Source organism: Naegleria lovaniensis (genome assembly GCF_003324165.1).
Source record: "Naegleria lovaniensis strain ATCC 30569 chromosome Unknown tig053, whole genome shotgun sequence".
Taxonomy (NCBI): domain Eukaryota; phylum Heterolobosea; class Eutetramitea; order Acrasida; family Naegleriidae; genus Naegleria; species Naegleria lovaniensis.
This window is the reverse complement of record NW_025407875.1, coordinates 25,260-49,113: the sequence shown is the minus strand read 5'-3', so window position 1 is coordinate 49,113 and position 23,854 is coordinate 25,260. Positions and strand designations below refer to the sequence as shown.

The window sequence follows — 23,854 nt, the reverse complement described above, 5'->3', positions numbered from 1 at the left end:
GTTGCAAGCTTTGATGCTGAGTGTTGATTTGGGAGGAGAGCTGTGTTGAGTAGGTGTTGTTGTTGTTTGGTCCGCTCGAGCAGCAAATTGGCCAATGATCTTTTTTTTTCTTGGATTTGGAATTCTGTGTGGGCGCCAAGTTGAATGTGCCTTCCTTGTGTTTACGCTTCAGAATATCAAAGGACACCATCAAAATTCTAAATTTTGAAAGTTGAAACACTTCTTTGAGAGTGATCAAATAGGTGGTTGAATTATTTTTGATGTTAACGAAAGAAATTGATCTATCTCTTACTGGCATCAATATACAAGGACACTTCCTTATTTCCAAATTTCGAAAAGCCTAACTAAATCGTAATCCCAACAGATCAGTAGTAGAGACACCTGACTTGCCCCAAAGGTACACACATAAAAAAACAGTCTCACACAAAGAGCGAGCGAGAGGCACACATTGTGCACAGACTTGATCATCACGATGCTTTCGTACATCCTCCTTCGCAACCAACAAGTGCAGCAACTGATAACAATGTTTGCATGTCTGGTTGCTGCTCTTCACATCGCCCTTGTGTCGTCGTCATGTGGCATGGTCTCTTCCTCGCATCCACCCTCTTTTCCTGTCTATAACATTTCAAACCTTGCTGGTGGTTTTGAATGGGGTGATGGTTTTGAACTTTCCAAAGCCACTCTCGGGTCCATATTCGGAGGAATGACCTTGCTCGATCAACCACCACGTCGAGCGTTATACTTGACAGATACCAGTAATTCGTTATTGAGAAGGATTGATTTGGTGCAATCATCCATTCAGACCGAAATGAGATTCGAACCACCACTCATCTCATTACCTGCTGGTGTGCAACCTCTCTATTCTCATACAGTATTTAATACCAAGACTTTTGAAAGTTTTGTTTGTGATCGAAATGCTCACGTGATTCATAGAATTCATTCGAATGGAAGTGCAAGCTCAGTATTTGCTGGTGTGTATCATAGGTCTGGATATAATGGAGATTCCATACCAAGTAATTCATCATGGTTGAACACTCCAATGGCATTGGTTGTGGATCCAAAGAGTGGAGATTTGATTGTGGCCGATTCTTTGAATCATCGAATTCGTAAAATTTCTGCATTGACAGGTTTGATTACAACCATTGCAGGTACGTTTGAAATATTAATATCAATTATATTAAGAGTGACACATAACGATTCATTGGGATTTGACTCTTCATTCTTTCAAATTCTCTGTATTGTGAAAATATTCATGTCATCACCGTTTGTATGTTGACTCACAAAAAAAAAGGTAACGGTCAATTTGGATATAGTGGAAACAATGGACTGGCTATTGATGCAACTCTTAATGCTCCATCGTTTATTGCACTTTCACCGCTCACCAATGAGCTGTACATTGCCGATACCAATAATCATGTCGTTCGAAAAATTACACCGAACGGAGCCATTGTCACTGTGGCAGGAAGTGGCTTACCTGGTTATAGTGGAGATGGATCAGTGGCAACCGCTTCCGAATGTCGATTGAACTCTCCACAGGGAATTGCTTTGAATCCATTCAATAATGATTTGTACATTGCCGATACCTTTAATCATGTGATTCGAAAAGTGTCGTTTGAAACTGGTGTGATTACAACTGTGGCTGGAAATGGAACTGCAGGATTTAATGGAGATGCTTGGAGTGATGCAACACAAGCTCAACTTTTTGCTCCTTCTGGTGTTGCTGTAGATCCATTGAGTGGAGATGTGTACATTGCAGATGAAGGAAATTTACGAGTTCGAGTTTTGAATTCTCGAGCTGGAATATTGTTCACATTGGTTGGAAGTCGTGGAGTTTCGTATTTCACAGGTGATAATGTACCAGCTCTAGAAACCAATTTACAATTTCCGAAAGGACTTGCTCTCTCCAATGATGGCTCGTCATTATTTGTGGCTGATTCTTCACTTAATAGAATTAGAAAAGTTTCACTCACATCAGCAGATGGATACAATTTCATTCAAAGATTTGCTGGAAGTGGTGCTGTTGGTTTTGGATTGGAAAATGTCGAAGCAGTGCTGGGTCAGTTGACTCAACCTGGAGGTGTGTTTGTCGAATCGCATGGAAATGTATTAATTGCTGACTCGGCCAACAATCGAATTCGAAGAGTCAACATTGCACAAGGAACCATTCAAACCATTGCTGGAACTTCCGTTTTACATGGTTCTGAGACCATTTTAGAGAGTGCATTCTTGAGAAATCCATTGACTCTTGCCATTTCTCCTCTCACAGGCGACATTTTCATTGCTGATCTTAATAACCATATCATTCGAAAAATTGATATTCGCACTCGAACTATTTCCACGTTTGCAGGTACTGCCGGATTGTCAGGTGACAGTGGTGACCATGGGCCTGCCACTCGAGCACTCATTTCCTATCCGCGAGCAATTGCAATTTCTCCATTGACTGGAGAAGTCTATTTCTCATGCAGTTCCAAAGTGAAGAAAGTCTTGTTGAATGGCACTCTTGTGACTGCTGCTGGTACAGGTGCCTTCAATTACACGGGTGATCATGGGTTAGCTACTGAGGCAACATTTAAAAATCCAACGAGTCTTGCTTTCATGTCGAATGGAGATTTGTTAATTGGTGACACTGGTGCCTTTGTCATTCGTAAAGTCTCGGCCTCCACAGGAATCATTACCACTCTCGCAGGAAATGGGACCTATGCCAATGTTCGTAATAGTGGCGATGATGGAAATGCCCTGAATGCTCAATTTCGATCTCTCTCAAGTATTTCTGTGGGTAGAGATTCAAATTCATTGGAGGTGGTGTACGTGGTAGATAATTTGAGTGCCTTAATTCGTAAAATTTATCCAGTCGATGCCAATAACCAATACATGATTACGACGGTGATGGGATTGGGAGATTCCCAAACGGAGGGAGCTTCTGCTTCTTCATGGAAGTTAATTTCACCTAAAAGCGTGAAAGTGTCTCCCTCGAATGGCGAATTGTACATTGTGGAGGCTTGTTCCCTCGTTAAGGTGTCTGTGGAGGGACGAGTGCAAACCATTGCTGGAACAACGAAGATACCTACTGTAACATGTGGTTCTTTCAATGGAGATGGAATGGCTCTGACTCGAGTGTTTGAATCGTTGCGAGATGTGGCACTATTGAATGAAACTGTGTTGTATGTTTTGGATGATAGTCGACTTCGAGTCTTGACCATGTCGTTGAACGACCAACCCAATGCAATGATCATGGTATCTACACTGATAGGACGAGAGGGAGATGGAGGACCAGCACTCTTGGCCAAATTTCAACAACCCACTTCCGTATTTTCCACCCCTGATGGTACGATCTATATTGCAGATAGTAATCATCACAGGATTAGGAAGATATCAGCACAGACTGGAATCATTTCAACCATAGCTGGAGTGGGATCATGTTCCTCATATGGGGATGGCTCGGCAGCCACTTTGGCTTCATTGTGTTTACCAATGAGTGTAGTGGTCAATTCCATGTCAGGAGAAGTTTTTATTGCAGACACGATGAATCACAAGATTAGAAAAATATTCTCGAATGGAACCATTGTGAGTATTGCTGGAATGAATTCATTAGTTGGAACACCGAACGGAAATATAACAACAGGTAAGTATTTGTGTGTGTATGCTGGTTGGATGGGTTTCAATAAGGTATCTTAACACTTTTTTTCTTGGTATAATGGTTTTTATTGGGTTTGAATTTCAACTACTTTGAAAAACTCAAACCTCTCACCTTGTGTTTTATCCCTTACACGTTCAGAGGATGGAGTCGATGCTCGATCCATCCAATTGAATCAGCCCACCAGTCTTTTCCTTTCTCCAAAAGGTTCTCTCTATTTCTCTGATTCTCGAAATTATAAAATTCGCAGAATCACTCCGAATGGTCTGATTTGGACCATTGCAGGAAATGGAACTGCAGGCTATCAAGCAGCATCTTCTCTGGCCACTGAAACTCCCCTTAATGCTCCACAAGGACTTGTCATTTCACGACACACTGGAGAATTATTTATTGCAGACACGTACAATCATCGCATTCGAGTCATGAGACCCTATTGCCTCAATCATTGGCATTGGGACGCCGAGTTGGAAGAATGTTTGCCATGTCCGAGAGGCTACACAGGCATTCAATGCCAAGTTCCCATCTGTTTTGGTTTTCGTAACGATTCCAATTTGTCATGTAATCGGAATGGAATTTGTATGGCACCCGATACTTGCAAGTGTTTGAATCAATGGAGTGGATTGGATTGTTCCATTCTGAATTGTGCCTCTGTATCGTTTGATGATCCAACGAAATGTGTCTCTTCCGACTCTTCTTCCTCGAGTTCTCAAACCAAAACTGAAACCATTCCTCAACTAGAGAATCTCTCCTCGAAAACTATTAATTTCACCACTGACACGAGTGTGAAAGCACAATTTCCATCCACACTGACTCAACATTTAATTGAGCAAGGAGGTCTGAATCGTTCTCAACCCATCACTGTGTTGAGTTCGCTCTATATTCCACCAAGTCAGAGTCAAAATCGAACACAGACAGAGGCTCCCGTGTTGAGTTCTGTCTTGACCATTTCACTGTATAATTCACAGGGGCAGAAAATTTCGGTACAGAAATTACAGGAACCAATTGATTTGTTCTTTTCAAATATTCATGTTTCAGGAGAGTCCTCCTCTGCTATGACAAGTATTGAGCATGTAAATATTACTTGCATGTATTTCAATGAAGAAAAGAAGGAATGGGCAAGCGATGGAATTGTTTCTCATCTCCAAAGTTCAACACCCAACAACAACAACAATGGTTTCATCATTTCCATGAAGTGTCAAACATTCCATTTGACTTCTTTTGCTGTGATTGATAAGAATTTTAAAAAAGCAACTAATCAGGTGGAGGACCGAACTCCCAATGGCATGTCAGACACGACCTTAATTGCAATTGTGGTATCGAGTGTGGGCTCTGTACTGGTGATTTCCGTAGTTGTATTGATTACTGTTGTTGTGTTGGCAGTGTATTATAGAGGAAGGAAATTAAAGAGAGCCTCTGTGTAGAGAGTGTCTCAATAACAACTTAAAAATTCTGAACCCTTGCATGGATCTTCTTCATATGTTATAGGGATACGTTCACCATGACCTCCAATGAATGATTTATCGTAAATATATGGACTTTTCTCTACGTGTGTTCAAGCTTTAAGGTAAATAACGAGACACGAACTCGAAATACTACGCCCAAAATAGTTTTCACCAATTCTCTTTTTTTGTTCTTCTGCAATTCTTTAAAGTCACGTCGTGCTTTGAGTTGAAATTCCAATTCATCATTACGAAAATAAACTCGGAAGAATATCCTCTACGCGACGGCAACTTTAGCTGGCAAGTAATACATAAACCTACTTCTGTTCTCTCCTTATGTGATATCATTCTCTTCTATTGTTTGCTAAGATATCGTTTATGCATTTGTTGTGGACTTTTAATGTGATTGGATGGCAATAAAAGGAAAATGCCGCCAACACCCCTTTTTTACCGTTATCAAAAAAAAGTCAACATCATTAAGTAGAGGTATTATAATTCAACAACCGCACCCTATGACCGATAAACAACCTTCTGATGTCACCATAGACTTGATAAACCAGGTGATAGAAACAAACTCTGGTAGAGGGTTTGGTCCTGGACATTTTGAAGGCTTTCAAAACGATTCCGAACACAATTCTTTTGGGTGTCAAGGACATGGAAACCACTTGAACAGTCTTACACCTCTTCGTTGTGTTGAGCAATACTTGCCTGATCATTTGATAAAACATATTATTCACTTGTCCAATGATCCTACTATTCCTTGTACTACTGAAGATCCTGAACCCTCAGACCATATCAAAGCTTGGTACACCTCGCCACCAGCTGATAATGAGCACAATGATGATGATTCACATGATGACGAAGACACTATCATTCCATGTTCGAGTCAAGAATCTGAAGATGAACAGGATGACTCTTCCTCTACAACACACACAGCAAATATCACCGTGTCTGACCTATACCTATATTTGGCAACTGTTATTGCCATCATGCTTGCTCCTCAACCTGAGCTCACAGATTTCTTCTCAACAAGTGTATTCTTTGGTAACGAATTCATAAAAAGTATTTGGAGTGGCAGAGATCATTTCCTTTCAGTTCATAGAAGTGTTCGTGTTAACCCCCACTATTTAACCAGAGTGTTCAATCAAATTTCTTTGATAATTTGGAAACCCTTCCCGAACGTCACAGTTGATGAAACATTGATACAATTCACGGGCAGATTTAAATTTAAACAACACATCAAAGGAAAACCTGAAGACACTGGTATTAAGTTTTATATGATGGCCGACGACTTGTGGTTCGTGATAAGGTTGTGGCCTTACACAGGTCATCAACCACAAGTTCATATCTTAGTGATGGATTTCGTTTCCTTCTTACCTTCTCATGAGTACAATATTTGCACTGATTCCTACTTTGGCCACCACAAGACGGCCCTACTATTGAATTACCACAAATTCCGGTTTACGATGATTTGTCCCAAAAACAGATTAGAAGAAGAATGCAAAAACTTACTCTCAAGGTATACATTATCAAAAGGTGAATGGATTGGTGTCACTAATGGAGATTATGTCGCAATTCATTACAAAGACAAAAAACAAATTACTTTTCTTTCCAACATGGTTACTTTGAAGAAAAGCAAGAACAAGAAGAAAGGAGCTCCTAAAGTAAAAGAGCTCTATGAGAAGAAGCATGTGAACGTAGATGTGGCTGATAGATATGCACATATGTATCCCGGTTGCCATCGGGTCAACAAGTGGACTCAATCAGCATGGATGGGAATTTTCCGAATTGTACTCGCAAATTCATGGATTTTCTATAAGAAAGCCAAAAACACTGATATTGATTACAAATCATTCCTGATGAGAGTGGCTGTCGGATTTGCCCAAAAAGCAGGTGCTGATCTTGATGATGAAGGAAAAAAACTATATGATGCTCATATGATTCAAAGAGTGCATGATCGTCATGGCCATCATTGCCATCATTGCAATAAGTATCCAACACACACAAAGTGCTCACAATGTGATGAGTGGGTATGTGAGCAATGTGTTAATTGTGGTTGCCAGAATCCAAAACGATCACACACAAAATAACACCAATAAATTCGTTTTTACATATTTTTTTTCATCCGTCGCGTAGAGGATATTCAAATCATTTGATTTGATTGAAAAAAATGTTGTTGAAACACTCGCTCAAGGCCTCTGTTGCCTCATCATCATTGAAATTGGCAATCTCTTCATCATCCCCAACTTGTTTATTGGTTACAACAGGCAATCATGGATTGAAAAAAGGAATTAGCAGAGCATTCCATACTTCATCGATCATGACATCAGCAACAACCTCCGATGATACCAATGTACCCGTTTATGTACAGATTAAAGAATCCAACATTCCACCCTCTGTACATGCAAAAATTGGACGTAATTTACATCGGAAAGAGAATCATCCGTTGTGTATCATCAAGACAGCCATTCAAAGTCATTTTATTAAACAAGCTGAGAATGCCAATGGTAGGTTGTTGGGTGATGTGTTGTTCAGTGATGATGATGATATGAATTCGGAGAATATTTCACAAATTTCCCAATGACAAATACACACTGCATGGGAATCTGCATAAAATGTAATATTCACCTTTCCCATCACCAATAGAACCCCACAAAGTTCACATCTTTGATGAATTCCATCCAAAGGTCTCTACCAAACAAAACTTTGAGGATTTATGCTTCCCATCGGATCACATCTCGCGACAACCAACAGATACCTACTATTACGACAGCTTACATTTATTAAGAACTCACACAACTGCTCATCAAGTTGAAATATTGAAACAGGGCTATAAACAATTCCTTATTGCAGGAGATGTCTATAGACGTGATGATGTGGATGCCACTCACTATCCAGTATTTCATCAAATGGATGGTGTTAAGATTTTTAGCAAGAAACACTTTTTGGATCTTGTCAAGAGTGGAAAAATTGAGTTTGAAAGTGGAAAACCTTCATCGAACGCGAGAGTGGTACACACCGATTATAGTTCAAAATCTGCTGAAGAAATTCAACAAGCATTTGAAAATTATTGTATTCAAGAGTTGAAGGGAGATTTAGAAGGAATGGCTCGTGCTTTATTTGGAGATGTTACTATGAGGTGGAATTCAGAATATTTCCCATTCGTCGATCCAGGAATTGAATTGGAAATTGATTTCCGTGGAAAATGGCTCGAAGTGTTAGGATGTGGCTTAATCAAGAAAGACATTATGAAAAATGCAAATTATGATCTCTCCGAGTATGCTGGATATGCATTTGGAGTTGGGCTTGAACGATTGGCCATGATCTTGTTCGACATTCCTGATATTAGACTTTTCTGGAGTGAGGACTTGAGATTCCTCTCTCAATTTGATCAGTCATTGGCCAACAATACTCTCAAATTATTATCCACCAAATTCAAACCATTTTCTAAATATCCTGGATGTTACAAGGACATTTCCATGTGGGTCAATTCAAATTACAGCGACAATGATTTTTATGAAATTGTTAGAGAATTAGCAGGAGATTTGGCTGAAAATGTTTCCATTGTGGACGATTTTACTCACCCCAAGACTGGCCAGAGAAGTAAATGCTACAGAATCATGTATAGAAGTATGGAGAGAAGCTTGACAAATGAAGAAATTGATCAAATCCAATTCAAAATCAGAGAGATTGTTCCTCAAAAATTACCAGTCTCTCTTAGATAAAAAGTATTCATTTGAAAATTGTATTCAATTATTTGGAGATATGCCAAAAGCAGTTTGTTTCTTCTGCTGTGTCGTCAACATTTTCAATACATCAAATCACAAATCTCGGCATGGGCCTGAGCCTCATTGTATGTTCAAAAAATTCAAAAACTTGTGTCTAGTATCGTGTCAATAGCTTGGTCACAATATCCACATATCCACTACTGCATGGTTGGATGATTGGGATTTGTAGCAATAAAATATTGAGGTTGAAGTTGTTGTGGTTGCTGTGGCATAAGAACAGCTCCTTGTACTGGTTGAGTGGTGGTGGGAATCATGAAAACAACACCACCTGCTGGCTGGGGCTGTTGCTGTAACTGTTGAAGGGCCATCATTTGCTGTGCCTGAAGCTGTTGTTGCATGTGATTCAATCTCATTTGTTGTTGCTGTTGTGTGAGTGGTCTGTTGGCAGCTAATTGTCTCTCGGCTTCACTTCCATACCTCTCTCTAGAATTGGGCTTAAATGCATACTCGACAATAATCGGCCGACCTCCAATATATTGACCGTTCATGTACATTTTAGCAGCATCGGATGACTCGAAATTGTCATAGGACACAAATGCAAATCCCTTGCTTTCATTCGTTTCGGGATCTCGTTGAATCCGTGGAGTGTTCTGAATCATGACTCCAAATCTGCCAAATAATTCTCTCAAAATTGTTTCATCACCAATGCTAGGATCTAAATTTCCAATCCATAAATTGGCTCCGACATCTAAATTTTTTGCTGATTTGTCCTGATCATATCGATTCAGCTTCATTGGTCTTCCAAATAATTTAATTTGATTCATCACTTGAATGGCATAATTTGCGTCATGTTCATGTTTAAATTCTACAAACGCATATCCGGAATGAGTATTAGTAATCCGATCACGAGGTATTTTCACATCCACCACAGGTCCAACCTGCATAAATAATTCCCATAATAATTCTTCATCGGCTTGTTGATCCAAATTACCCACAAAGATTGTTGCTTCCTGATTCCGTTCATATTTCGCTCCGGCGTTGCCCGAGGCCGATGATGAAACCATTCCAGCTGCTGTGGCCATTTTTTTTTGTACTTTTTTTCTTGAACAGGAACTAACGGCGTTAGTTTTCAATTTGTTTTTCTGAACAGCCAAGAATGAAAAGAAGAATTAATAAAACCTTTGAGGAAATTCTAATTTATTTAAGCAACAACAACACTCAATGACTTTTCTTTCCTTCATCACTCACCTCCCAACTTGTCATTTTCAAATACAACTCTCCAAAACCACACGACATGGCCCATCCCACCACAAACTCGATCGAAAACAAAGTCATGGCCATCTGATCCTCCAACCACGCATGTTCCGGATAAAACACATTCTTCACCATACCAATGAATATTCTCATGACAAAAATACCAAAACACACACTCCACATTCGGATTGTAAATTTACGATGCGAAACAAAATCTTTGGCGCGCGCGGTTTCCCAAGCTCGATACACACAAAACAAACACCACACACCCACCACGAGAGAAGTCAGAGCACAAATGGGTCCCATCAAACTCGAGGTGAGCAGCCAGAGAGCAGCCGGAACGGAAATGCAAACACTGGTGAGAGTGAGATAGCCCATGAAACGATGCAAAGCTGGAATGGTTTTTCGGAGTGTTTGAATGAATTGTAAGGGAGTTAAAAAGAAGACCACTCCTCCCGGAACGACATGTAAAACGAAGGCCCAATATTTCAATGTGGAAGAGTTGTGGTAGGGAAGGAACCACTTTTCGAAAAAGCCTTCTCCTAGATTGGCTGTGGTCATGGTTTTGTGAGCTTGTTGGTTGGGAATGGACACACTGTAGAATCCCATGTAGAAAGCAGCAAGAGTCATCAAGAGTAACCCAATGGATAAAGTCCATGATTTGTATGGTGAGACGGTAGAAGCTGTCATTTTTTTTTCTTGATGATCTTTAGATACGAGATCCTGCAGTATGATCTTTAATATGGTTGGCATGTGACAGTTTGGAAGGTTACGTTCTTGAAATAAGCACTTGCCTTTTGGAGAATTTTCGAACTCTAGACTAGTACTTCAAAAAAAAGTATGATGTATTTTTCCAAAACCAAGCTAAAGTGCAAGAGGACATTAAATTGTAGTGTGAACTTCGTCCTTAATACTTCAAAAACACGAATTGGTATTGTGATCAGCCTGTATAAATATTTAAGAAAGTTTTCAACTACTTCTTTTGGAGTGCCATTAAATTATGTGTTTAATATAGCGTTGACCTTTGCAAAAAACGTCTCTAATTCTGATTTGCAACATAGAATAACCTTTTGTGAATCAATCACTCTTCACAAATTACACAATAGATTAGGACTTCCAGCCAAATGCAATTCCTTTCACTTCCAAGGTGAATCATCTTTGCAAATGTAATTCTTTCACTTGCTGTAAGCCTTCTCCAATTTGTACATTTCAATAAATTTATCTACAGATTTGGCAGGTGTTTCTTGAAGTTTGAGGAAGAAGTCATGATCTGGAACAACGTCACCTCCCATTCGATCATAACATTCACGATAAATTTTTCGCCATAATGCTGATGTCATGGAAACATCTGCGTGAGCTCTATGAGCCATGGATACCCGTCCCAATCCTAAATTTTCAATCAAGCTTCCTAATTTGTAATCTGGTTGACCAGGAAATACTCTTCTCGCTAATTTCAAAGTACAAAGCGTGTTGGCAAACAAGGGATGTTCTGAAAAATCGTTATATACTTGAGACAACGATGAATCCGCATTAATCAACTTGTGCCTCACAAATTCATTGAAAATCACACTCACATCGAATCTCACATTGTGTCCAACCAATAAAGAGGGTTGAGAGCTCAAAAAACTATACAATTGAGACATAACTATTTGAGGAGGAGGTGCCAAATCGAGCATGGCTTTGGTTATTTTTGTAATCTCTACTATTGGTTCTGGTAAAAAAGGAATGTCGGCATTCACCAGACTTGTAAACGAGCTCACAGAAGTACCATCAATAATTCTGGCTCCAGCAACTTCAATAATTCTGCACATACCAACATTTGTGGAGGTTCCTTCAATATCCACAATAACAATATTATATTTGGGAGAATAGGGATTATTCGGAATGGACTTTTCATTTAAAGTGATGGAGCTAGAAGCATGAAAATTTCGTTTGCAATGAGTTTCGGAAATAAATGGTTGAGTGATCTTTGATATATGTTTTTTAATAGTCATCCTATTGATCATCATCATCATTACGTGATGGTTTGAATGGTGCCAATCACGATTAAAAACGGTCGTTATTAATTTTCGCATTTTTTTTAACTTTGATAATTTGATTGGCGCCAACAAATTAACATGGTATGAAATTATTGATCTAACATGGTCGACCTGTTAACAAGTATATTCGAACACCAACTTCAAATGTAGAACCATAGTTTGTGATACAAATAAATCCACAAATTACAACTATTCATATATAATGTTCCTCATTTACTTCCCAAATAAGCATTATTATAGCAATGTTTCATTCTTTCTTGATATAATTCATCACTATACGCGATAACGTAGCCATTGCATTTAAGTGCTTCCAACACAAGTTCTGCATCGTGTTGATATTCTTCACTCGAAGCGTAATATAATGAGTAACCATTATTCTTCACCGCTTCCAGCAAGATTTCCTTGTCCGTGCAAATCACACTCCTTCCAATAACTCCAAGACTGTTGATTTTGACGGCTTGTAACATAAATTCTCTGTCGTTGCCAAATTCTTCTGGTGCCACCATCATAACATCCTCACATCCCATTTGAATCACCTCTAATAAGAATTGTTTGTCATTTAACAGATTCTCTGAAGCGTATTGAAAAGCGTCGTTGTTTTGATGGATAGCTTCAAATACAATTTCTCGATCATTTTGCAACATCTCATCAGCATGTTCAAGAGCAAAGCCATCTTTTCGAACTGCTTCCAAAACAACCTCTCTATCTTTTTTCAACTCTTCAGATGCAAATCCAAGATAAGATCCATCTTGTCTGACAGCTGCCAACACAATATTTTTGTCATTTTTCGAATCTTTAAAGGCATAATTAAGGGCGTATCCATTTTGATTGACGGCAGTGAGTACCACATCATAATCTGTCTTTAGTTCTTTTGAGACAAACTCCAATGCACAGCCATCTTTTTCAACGACCATGAGTGCAATTTTCTTGTCATTCTTTAAAACATCAGAAGCAAATCTAAGTGAATTAACATCATTCTGAACTGCTTGCAACACAATATCTCGATCATTCTTGAGTTCATCACTTGCAAATTCAAGTAAAAAACCAAATTTTTGAACAAGTTTCAACATGATTTCTTTTTTTGAGTAATCCAAAGAATCCAATGTGTCAAATTCAAGTGGAAATATTAATTTTAGAGCTGTCAGCATGAAGTCGTGATTCTTGAGTAAATATTTAGGTACGAATCGAAGAGCCATCTTATTTTGCTTGATAGCTTCAATAATAATTTCCTTGTCCGATCTCAACTCTTCTCTTGGATGTAAATAACTCAATGCTTCACCATTTTGTCTCGCAGCAGCTAACACAATTTCTCTGTCTTGCTTTAGAGCTGTTTTAGCATAGAACAATGCTTTGCCGTTCAGTTGAACTGCTTTCAACACAAATTCCTTGTCATTTTGAAGATCAGTTGAAGCAAAAACCAAGGCCTGTTCAGCGTTTTTTATGGCTGCCAATATCAATTCTTTATCATTGCAATGGCAATTTGCAAATCTTATTTCTGTTGACCCATTGAGTTGAAGTACTTTCATTACAAACTCTCTGTCCTGTTGTAACTGTGTTGATGCATATTTCAAACCATAACCATACTTTTTAATATGATTCAATACAAATTCAGGATCATTCATAAACTCTACCGGAAAGAAATTCCTATTTTCCAATTCTCTATTCTCAAGCCATTTCTTCTTTCCGATTTGTTGTTTGATAAATGTTTGTTTCAAAAACATTTCCAATCTCCGAATATGTTGTTGAGATGACTTGTTGATTTGGTCGTGATGACAAAGAGGTTCAGCCTGAAACAAAACTAGGACCACATCATGATAGGACAAATTCTGGCTGTGATTGTTGTACATGATATTTTTTTTAACATTTTCAAATAAATATTTAATTTATTAAAATAAATATTTAAAATAAATAATAAATTTACCAAAGTTGGCAACAAGAGATGTTAAATTCAAGAAAAACATCAATGAAGGAACAAAAAGATTAAAAAATTATTTACTCGTAGATCCGGAGAGATGAGAACTACTTGTTGTTGTTGTGAAATGAGGAAGAGTAGTGGTTGTCTCCTCTCGAATTCTTGATGACTTGTTTTCCACATTTTCCAAAGTAATGGAACGCAATATTGGATAGAAGGAAACATCTTGCCTCTCTAAACAATTACTGACATACTGTTCTGATCCAGTATATTCTGTTTTTGGTTTCGTTTTCAAATAAATTAGGAAAAATAAATAATTCCACATATTATGTTCCTTCTTGATATGATTGTTAAAAGTAATTCCTTCGTTTGCTTTTTGATCAAATCTCGATCTCACAATGTCACAAATAAAACACTTGTTTTTCACACGATCTTCTGTTTTTTCTCGATTTTCTCTGAGCTCTGCAAAAGAATCCAAAATAATACCGAACACGACTTCGAATAGCACGACAATGACCACTAAAATGAAGAGCATGTTAATGACCTCTCTTGCCCAAACTCCCCAACTTGGTGTGAATTGATCTTCAAAGAATCCTCCCGTTCGCAATCCATAATTGAGCGTGTTTAACATACAATCAGCTGCAGAGTCACATAAAAATTGTCGTTCAGTCGTTGTCGGTGGATTTGCTTCCAAAAAGAAAGTTTCTGGAACGAATGCAAAAATCATCAATGAGAAGAACCAAATTGCAACAATCATGAGTAAGCTTGTCAATACGAAACGTTCTGCCGTCGTTTGAATACTTCTCACAATATCGTAGAGTGTTTCAAAACGAACCACTACTTCAAACAAGTGAATTGAATAAATAATAGGAGTTAAAAAGAGACCCAATACTGAAACGACCCAATACACAACTAAAAACCAAATATAAAAATCTTGAGCTAAATATTTCAAATAGGATTTGTAAAAATGTTTGTCTCGCGGCAAATCTTCCCATTTCTCTTCCATTTTCAATTTGAATTTTTTCTTAACTTCCAAAGTAGCTAAAAAGTAAATATAGGTAATAAAAAGTAATGTGGTGGTTAAAATTTGAATGACTCCCAATATGGTTTGTACAATATCTAACCATTCGGTTTTCCAATCTCCTTCATAGACAAATGTTCCAGTCGTGGCATCATTGGGATCACTATAACCAGGAAGTGGAATGTCTCCTGGCGTCACAGAATACATTTTCTTAATTCCAAACAAGACGAATAAATTGATAATTAAGGCAATGACGAAACTGAGCATTTTGATTCGTTGCCAATTTTCTTCTTTCAACAATCTCCAAATAAATCCTCGAATAATTTTCCAAGTACTTGTTTTTTCAGGTGTTCTTTCAAATTGTTTGTAATGATCAATTTCAGTATAGAAGGTGTGAGTTTCATCGAAAAAGTTTCGAATCTTTTCCTGAGCTGTATACTCTTCAGAGTTTACAGTGTTCACAAAATTCTTTTTAGAACGATCGGATAAAAATCGACTCTCTTCTGGAATACGATAATAGACATTTTCGAGAGTGTTGTTTCTTACAATTTCCATTCGACCTGTTTGTTTTTCGAGCGGAACAAGGTATCTTGCATATTCAGGAGATTCCAATAATTGTGTAATTCTTCGATGACTCGTTTCAGCTAATTGTTGTGACTTGGAAACATCTTCAATATGAATGCGTTCAAAATCAGCCAAAGTGTTCAACAAGAAGTAAATTTCGAATGCAATTTCTTCGTGTTGATTGGTAGCGAGTGTAATTCTTCTTGCTTTTTCCTTATTGAGTGCCTTATCTCTGAAACCATCATGAGTGACTTCGGATTGAATACGGGAGGCCATCTCTTCTCGAGCGCCAGTGTTGAGATCTAATTTAGGTAGACCCTTTTTTCCTTCTTCCAAAAAGTCATTGGGAGCAAATGAAATAATGCAACACTTTTTAGCCAACTCAATGACATCTGTGAAATTCAAAGAATCACGCATGATCATGGCAATTTTGTGATTATTACTTCCTTCTAATAATGAAGTCAAGCAAATAAACATGGCACTTTTCAACTCCAAGGTCTTGTCCAGTGTTAACACATTTCGATAATCTTTGGACAGAATTTCATTGCATACAAAATAAAATTTTGGTGACATTCCAATCACTTGTTGAGTGGTCAAGCATGGGCCTTGAACAAATTCAGTTAAAGAATCAAAACATTGAATGGCTGTTTCAATATTTTCACTGGTAATGTCCTTCTCGAGTGCCACAATAAAATTCAAACATTCTTCAACAATATTCACACTTTGAAGGTTATACTTTTGTTCTGCCAAATAATGTTGCAAATCAGCATTGTGACCTTCTGTCATTAACTGAAGAAAACGTAAAATTTCCTCAATATGTCCCTTTTCTTCGAATACGTCTTGAGTATCATCGCCATCGTTTTGATGATTGTCAGATGAAAAATCATCAGTTCCAGTCCCACCACCACTACTACTACCAGTGCCTCCTATCGAGGAATGCTTATTTCGATCGGTGGAGGGTGTAGAGACGGATGTTGCTGCATTGATAGTGTTCAACGCTGCAGGATCTCCTCTTGCCCGCAATTTAAGAGCTCTTGCTTGCTTGTAATCTTGTTTCTTTTCTTCCAATCTCTTATGATAAGCTTTTCTTTCTTTAATTTCATCAATGGATAATCGAATTCTGTCACGAATGGAAAGGAAGAATTTCTCAGAACCACCTCTCTTGAACAAGGTATAAATATAACCTTGGACAATATTGTTTCCTTCAAAGAGCATTGCAATTCCAAGCTCAATTGCAGACTTTACAATTTTATGATCATCCATGCAAACCATTTCAATAATGAGTTCAGGAATTTTCGCTTTGGTCAGATCATGATGGAATTTGTTCAATTTTCTCAAACGTTGTTCTGGAGAATATTTTTCATCACCTTTTTGTTGAGTGTCCATAATTTGTTTTAACATTTCGAGAGAGTAGAGTGTGACATTGGTCATTCCTGTTCGTTGACCTAAACTGACCAATGATTTGTTACTCTCAGTCATGTTGGCAGTCACGTTGAAATGATGAAGTTCTGGAATTCTACGAATGACATTGACAATCATATCCAAATATCCTCTATATTTTTCATAAAGTAAAACTCCTAAATTTGCAAAATTCGACTCTTGTGTGAGAATGATGAGAAAGTCAGAAACATAGAGTTTGTACTTTTTCATGTATCTTTCATCTTCATCTTCCTTCTTGTTATTGCCTTGTTGTTGTTGTTGTTGTGAATTCAATTGTTTGAGTCTCTGATGCTGCATCATGTGTTGTTTAAATTGAGTAGCTTTTGAACTGGATGCTACTTTTAGGAATTTGAAAATTTCTTGTGTGAATTCTTGAGGCATGGACTTGTTTTGATTTCCTCCCTTACTGACTTTACACATGGCTTGTAAACACTTGATGACTGCTTCTTTTTGAGATGTTTCTGTGACATGATCATATAAATTGAATAAACTTTCAATGAGATGTTTGATTACTTCCAATTGTTGAGGTTCACATGAAAAATCATTGGGAGGGAATCTCAAATGGAAATAGTGATGAACAAATGGAATCATTAATTGGAAAATGTACTTCAAGTCCACATAAAGCTTTTCATCCTTATCAAACGAAGTTAATGATGAGTCATCTTGTCCATCAAGAGGTTTCTTCCATTTCAAAACAAAGGAAGATTTAACAAGTTCTAAAGGATTGGAATCTTGTGACTCGGTAGTCGTTGTTCTATTGTGAATGGAAGCATTACCAGCTGATTTCGTAGGTGCATGATCGGTAGGAGTTGAAATCGAGTCGAGTGTAATTTCAGTGCTTCTTCTATTCAAATTTGGAGAAGTGACAAATAATCCCAACTCTCGAGTCATTTTGGCAATGAGACGGAAAATAGGTGCACTGCTGGACATTTGCTTTTCATCTTGAACCTTATCTGCATTGATGTAAACTTCATCGAGAAAACGTAGTAAAGGATTTCTCAATTCAGGAATTGTGTTAGGACTCAACAATTGTTTTAAAATATCTTCCATCGAAAGTAATGATTGAAGTTTCACCTCTGCGACATGATTTCGACCGTCACCACATTCTGCCAACAGTGACAACAATTCAATGTGATAACATAAAATTCCATCTGGTTGATTTTCATGTTCTAAATTTTTGATTCTCTGATCTCTTTCTTTGATACCTTCCTCGTCATTAAAGAGAACAATGACATCCTTTCTACGATCTAATAAATTTTGTGTCACCAATGATTGATTTCTCTTAATAGGATTTCCTTCCGTATTGTTCAAAATGATTTTTAAAAAGTTCAAATATCTAGGTTTCAAGCCATGCTCTGCCATTAAATCAATCATTGTTCTCACATGCTTTTCTTCAATCATGCTACACAGTCCTCTATTGTTTCTCATAATTTCACAAAGAAGAGTGGATACTCCCAATTCTTGTCCAATTTTGGACATGAAAAATTCCAAGTATGGAAACAGAATAGCTTGATTCTCGTTATTCTTTTTCACAAAATTAATTAAAAATCGAACGCATGATCTGTGAATTCTTCCTTGACAGCGATTGTCTGCGAATGTTTTGGTTAGAGTTTCAATGGCAATTTCGTGACCAATCAAATTTCTCAAAATTCTTTGAGTACGAGAACCATTCTTTTCGTAATCTTCTTCAATGCGTTCGAAATGTTGTTGAATGAGCTTGGAATAATCTTCAAGAGAGCTTCCTGATGCAAACTGAGCCAAATCAATCAAATTCTTAATTTCTTTAAGAATTTCAAGAATATTGTCGTAACTTCGAATCACAGTAGAAGAAACAAGTAATTCAATTTTTGGCAACAATTCCTTCAACTCTTCCTTCTCTCTGTGAATACGAATCAAGAGATTGAGAGATTTCACAGCTAATTCTGCATTTTTAGATTTTGTCAAATCAATCAAGACCTTTGTCAGCGTCTCGATAGAAGCACTGTCATTGAAAATGGAATCTTTGAAAAGTGAATTTTTCACAAAGTCTTGTCGTTTGTCGTCACTCACACTCTTATCGCTCACTGTAAAGCTGTACTTGAAATTGATCAAGAAAAAGTCAACACGAACATTCAACTGTTGTGACTTGATAATGTCAAAAATATTGCAAACTTCTTGTTTGATTTTGGTGGTAATGAGTGTCTGTTCGTTCTCTTCATAGATGGCATCAAGAGCTGGCTTTCCGTTCAACTTGTCAGAAGAGCAATCTAACACTTTCAATAACTCAACGACCACTCTGTGTGTTGGATAAATATTTGACAAATCAAACATTCCAAGTTCAAACATTTTTCGTGTCATGAATGTTAAATTATACATGAAAATATTCTTTTGAATACTGGTAATGTCATTTCCACAATCGAGTTCATAATTTTCTTTAAAGAAATCTGTCAAAAAAGATCTCAATTCTTTGAGTCTCTTTTCATCTTGATTCTTTTTCATCTTTTCAATTTCTGTCCATTTTCTTGTAAGTGACACTGTTGGATTGGTTTCATAGGGATCGACATCTAAAAAGCAATTCAGTAAGAGTGTACAAAAACTCGATCTCAACTCAAAGGTCAATCGCTTATCTTTGATACATGCCAAAACAAGTTCATAGGTGAATTTCTTTTCGACATATTCAATAGCTTGCTTGTTCCGTCCCAAACACAAGAGTGAAAATAATTCAATTTGTTTCTGGAAAAAGTATAACAACACGACAAAGTCATCCTGAACATCGAACATGGTCGAACTATTGGCAGACATGATCTGAACGAGAGCTTTCGAAACAAATTCTGCCAATTCATATTCTGCTCCATTCACTTTCATGCAAATCTTTGATTTTGTGTTTTCGTCTGCAAAATACGGAAACATGAGAGCGTTATTCACACGTTCATCTTCAAAAAGTAACTTGGTAATGAAATTTTGATTATTCTTAATAGGTCTATTACCACACGCACACAACGCACTCAAGAATGACAAGTAAATAGAATTCTTTCCACTCACATATTGTTCATCTGCTGCATTGGTATCTCCATCTCCCAATTGAATTTCTTCTTGTTGCTTGGATGTTGAGGATTTTCTTGGAGAGGGACTTCCCGGAAGTCTTGGACTCAATAACTTTCTTGGAGATGAGAGTGGTTCATCGTACATGGTCATATTCTCTTCCTCATCGACGAGAAGAGTCACAAAGTACTTGATTTGTTCTTTTGGCATTCTAACAAGTAAATTGTAATTATTTGTTAAAATTTCAATTAAGGCAACACTTGCTCCGACATCCAATTTGATATGTTGCTGAATTTGAGTAATGTATTTGGCCATGTATAATCCGTTTTCAGTATTCAACTTGACTGATTGCTTAATTACTCGATATAAATTACGAATCAAGTAGTGATAGGAAGCCAAATCAGATTCAGTCCATGCAGAATCACTTTGATGTAAAACAACCTTCAAAAGTGTATCACCAGAAGAACCAGAAGAAACCATTTCTGGAACTTGATCGACCAATTGTTCAATCAATTGCATAATCATGTCAATAATTCCACGCTCACGAAGAATGTTTTGTCTACTCTTGAAAGGAATTCCTTCTCTTTTCAATGGATCTTCCTCGTCAGAATCTGTCAAGAAATAAATCAATTGTGAAATGGCTGGTAATAGTGTTTGCATGAGAACCTTAAAATCATCTGGTCTCTTGATCACTCTTCCTTTCACTTTCTTTGAAAAACTCTCAATCATTGGAATGATACTTTGTACAAACAATAAATCTTCCAATTCTTGTTGTGGGACTCGATAGACTGAAAAGACATCTTGTTCATATAATACATTGGTGGAATAGAGAGGATAGGTATTTCTAGCGCCACTCTTTTTAACCTTTTTTTTAACATCGGTCTTTGTCGTGACTGCTGCTGACTGTTTGTCACTCACAGAATCGGTTTCATCCGCTCGCATCAAACTGGAACCCACTCCACTCTCACTATGAACACCATGAACCCATGTTTGTGTGTGTGCATGTTTAAGACGGAAATAGCTCTGTAATGGAATTGGATAAGTATGAAGAGTTGAAAGTGCTGGATCGTGTTGTGCTGCTGAAGATGCTGATGAGGCGTCGTGAGGTAGAATGATAAAAGTGGTATCTTCAGAACCCAAATCATCCTTCACAGCTAAATGCAGAGAGACACCAATTTGTTCCTTTTTCACAGAGCTCAGTAATTTTTTCTTCAATAATCTCCATAAATGATCGGTTGAGTTGAGACTTGAAGAAGCAGAGGGAGTTGAGACAGAGGAAGAAAGAGAAGCACTGCTATCATTGTAAACAGAAGATTTCGAGAGTGGGTCATGGTGTGAATCTTTGTTTTGATCTATGACAGCTGGTTTTGTCGTTTTTTTCACACGATTGGAAAGTTTGGAAAAGAATGCACCAGAAACTCCAAATTCATCGTCATCTTCATCCAGTGTAGAATCATCCAACAGCAATCCAGAATCATCTTGATCACTTTGCAAAAATTGTCTCGAATCATTGGTAGCATATAAATACTTTCCTGTTGAAATGTGTTTCAATCGATACTTTCCATACCACATTAAGGCACCACCTCGAGTGGGGTCCAACATTTCAACTTCCCACAGAGTATCGGTTTGACTCGAAAATTTGTCAATGATACTTGGAGTTTCATTCACTTCATTGGATTTTTTGGACTTGAAAGGTAAATTATGTTTTTCACCTTGTGAACTACTTCCTGAGGAATGAGAGTGAGATTTCGAATGACCAATGCACTCGACACGTCCAGATTTTGTATTCACTGTGAGAAAACTTCTCAATTCGGTATGAAATAATCGAATCACGTCACCTGCTTTCAAAGTATTTGAATTCACTCCCAAATATTGAGAAAATAATCGAATTCTCCAATTTGTTCTCGAATATGAAGATGTGAATGAAGTGCCAGGAATCATGTGAATTTCTTTTCGTGAGTCTTCATCGACTGTTAATTGAGCAGATATTGAACTCATTTGTGAATTAGTAGATAATTGAGAGGGTAATAATTCGGAATATTTAAATCGACCCAAATGAAGAAACGTGTTGCTTTTCCTGTTATAAAATCGAACTTGATCACTCAGTTTGACTGCATCTCCTTCAGATCTAAACTTGTAATAGGGTAGCACCAAAAAATGTGCTGTTGAATTAATAGATTCTTCTGAAACAAGTGTTAACTTGAGACAATCTTTTTGCTTTTCAGCTTTTTCTCTTGGATTTACACACAAATATTTCTTTGTTTTCAAATGCATTAATTGAATGGGTTGTCCATATAAAATCTCTCTTCCCATATTTCTCTCCGATTCAATCATATTTTGTTGTTTTTCACGTTCCATTTTTCGTTCCAAATCTTCAATTTGAGCTCGTTGTTCTTCTGTCAGATCCAAAAAGTGAAATTGATGCGAACGAATAAAAGTTTTCACAGAAGCTGCTTGTCCAAAATTGGCACCATGTGAACTCGATAGCACACGATTCGAGTGAGTATCTCCACCCACAACACTCTCACTCATTCCAAGTGTTAATTGTGTACTACTTGTATTTAAATCACCCTTAATAATTCCAGTAAGTGAAGCATTGGGAGGAACAATACCAGCAGGAATGGTAGAAGTCGTTGCCGATGTTAAATTATTACCATTTGTGACATTTCCAGAAGGAGATGATGCATTTCCAGCTGCTGTTGTGGTATTCACATTCGAAGACGAAGCGCCTGAAGTGGAAGTTTTGGTTTGATTCATGGATTTGATTTTGAGATTGAGTTGTTCGATTTTTTGATAAAACTCTTTGTGTGCATTGTAGGAATATGCTTGTTGAACCACAAAGACACAGGCTGTTGTTGTTGCAAGTGGTTATATATGGTGTATATGGTGTGTGTGTGTGTGATCATTTAAAAGATGATTCAATGCATTGATGAAATCAACAAATCATGATTCAAAACATACATTTAAAATTCGAAGGTAAATTCTCATCGGAAATGTCTTCCAAACCACATCGAGCATTGGAGGTAAATCTATTGATTCATCATTTTGTAGCAAGGCAGTGGTAATAATAAAAGAAGAAAATGTTTTGGTCAACAAACGTTTTTCGTAAGGTGTTTTGAATACAACACCACAACAACAAAACATTTTTCCAAATTCATAAATTGACATTAAAATTTCACATTTTTTTGTTTGTTGAAATCGAATCGTTAATTGTTCACATCACAAAAACAACATACCCCTTCACACTCATAAAACCAATTTCATCAGACATGTCATCCGACGAGGAATGATTTCCGCCACTATTATTATCATTATTTTCATCATCTCCTTGATAATAAATTGAAATTAAATCTCCAACACACAACGAACGTTGATTTAACGAATGTTGATGTTGAATGGCCATTCCAAATTTTCCTAGGGAATGAACAAGTCCTCCTGAATGTGTTCCGATCGAAGAAGAGGATTTCGAAGCAATACTTGATTTGGCATTTGAAGAGGTTGGTGTGAAAAGAGTTCGAAGAGACGAGGATTGTTTCGTGTTGGGAGGTGAAGAGGTGTCGTTGTTGGAAAACATCCCTTTGTTGCGACTGGTTTGAAAGGAATTGCTTCGAGTTGAAGTCTACGAATCGCAGAGTGATGACAATGATGGGATTTTTCTTTTGGATGTTTTTCATGGCATTGACGTCTGATAAAATGACACGAGACAGGAGTTTTCTTGTTTTGCAGTTCAGGTGACACAAACACCTTAAAGATGGATCAATACATTTCTCTTCAGTTGACGAATTACTTGTGTCATCAGTGA

The 23,854-nt window shown here is 37.4% G+C and overlaps 7 protein-coding genes across 7 annotated transcripts; 2 read left to right on the top strand and 5 right to left on the bottom strand.

Annotated features, from left to right (window-relative positions):
* Positions 1-523: 523 nt before the first annotated feature.
* On the top strand, positions 524-5,055 carry C9374_012005 (uncharacterized protein; the record flags this gene model as incomplete). The annotated part of the gene is made up of 3 exons (XM_044687724.1): positions 524-1,148; positions 1,292-3,622; positions 3,776-5,055. The coding sequence occupies 3 exons, from the start codon at positions 524-526 to the stop codon at positions 5,053-5,055; spliced, it is 4,236 nt and encodes a 1,411-aa protein (XP_044542716.1).
* Positions 5,056-5,585: 530 nt separating this feature from the next.
* On the top strand, positions 5,586-8,798 carry C9374_012004 (uncharacterized protein; the record flags this gene model as incomplete). Its single annotated transcript, XM_044687723.1, has 3 exons — positions 5,586-7,103; positions 7,268-7,580; positions 7,720-8,798. 3 exons carry the CDS (start codon positions 5,586-5,588, stop codon positions 8,796-8,798), a joined length of 2,910 nt encoding a protein of 969 aa, XP_044542715.1.
* Positions 8,799-8,998: 200 nt separating this feature from the next.
* Positions 8,999-9,883, bottom strand: C9374_012003 (uncharacterized protein; the record flags this gene model as incomplete). Its single annotated transcript, XM_044687722.1, has 1 exon — positions 8,999-9,883. The coding sequence occupies one exon, from the start codon at positions 9,881-9,883 to the stop codon at positions 8,999-9,001; it is 885 nt and encodes a 294-aa protein (XP_044542714.1).
* Positions 9,884-10,019: 136 nt separating this feature from the next.
* Positions 10,020-10,745, bottom strand: C9374_012002 (uncharacterized protein; the record flags this gene model as incomplete). Its single annotated transcript, XM_044687721.1, has 1 exon — positions 10,020-10,745. The coding sequence occupies one exon, from the start codon at positions 10,743-10,745 to the stop codon at positions 10,020-10,022; it is 726 nt and encodes a 241-aa protein (XP_044542713.1).
* Positions 10,746-11,230: 485 nt separating this feature from the next.
* On the bottom strand, positions 11,231-12,130 carry C9374_012001 (uncharacterized protein; the record flags this gene model as incomplete). Its single annotated transcript, XM_044687720.1, has 1 exon — positions 11,231-12,130. One exon carries the CDS (start codon positions 12,128-12,130, stop codon positions 11,231-11,233), a length of 900 nt encoding a protein of 299 aa, XP_044542712.1.
* A 173-nt stretch (positions 12,131-12,303) lies between these two features.
* On the bottom strand, positions 12,304-13,941 carry C9374_012000 (uncharacterized protein; the record flags this gene model as incomplete). The annotated part of the gene is made up of 1 exon (XM_044687719.1): positions 12,304-13,941. One exon carries the CDS (start codon positions 13,939-13,941, stop codon positions 12,304-12,306), a length of 1,638 nt encoding a protein of 545 aa, XP_044542711.1.
* Positions 13,942-14,082: 141 nt separating this feature from the next.
* C9374_011999 (uncharacterized protein) lies at positions 14,083-23,626 on the bottom strand (the record flags this gene model as incomplete). The annotated part of the gene is made up of 3 exons (XM_044687718.1): positions 14,083-22,901; positions 23,014-23,081; positions 23,289-23,626. The coding sequence occupies 3 exons, from the start codon at positions 23,624-23,626 to the stop codon at positions 14,083-14,085; spliced, it is 9,225 nt and encodes a 3,074-aa protein (XP_044542710.1).
* Positions 23,627-23,854: the final 228 nt, after the last annotated feature.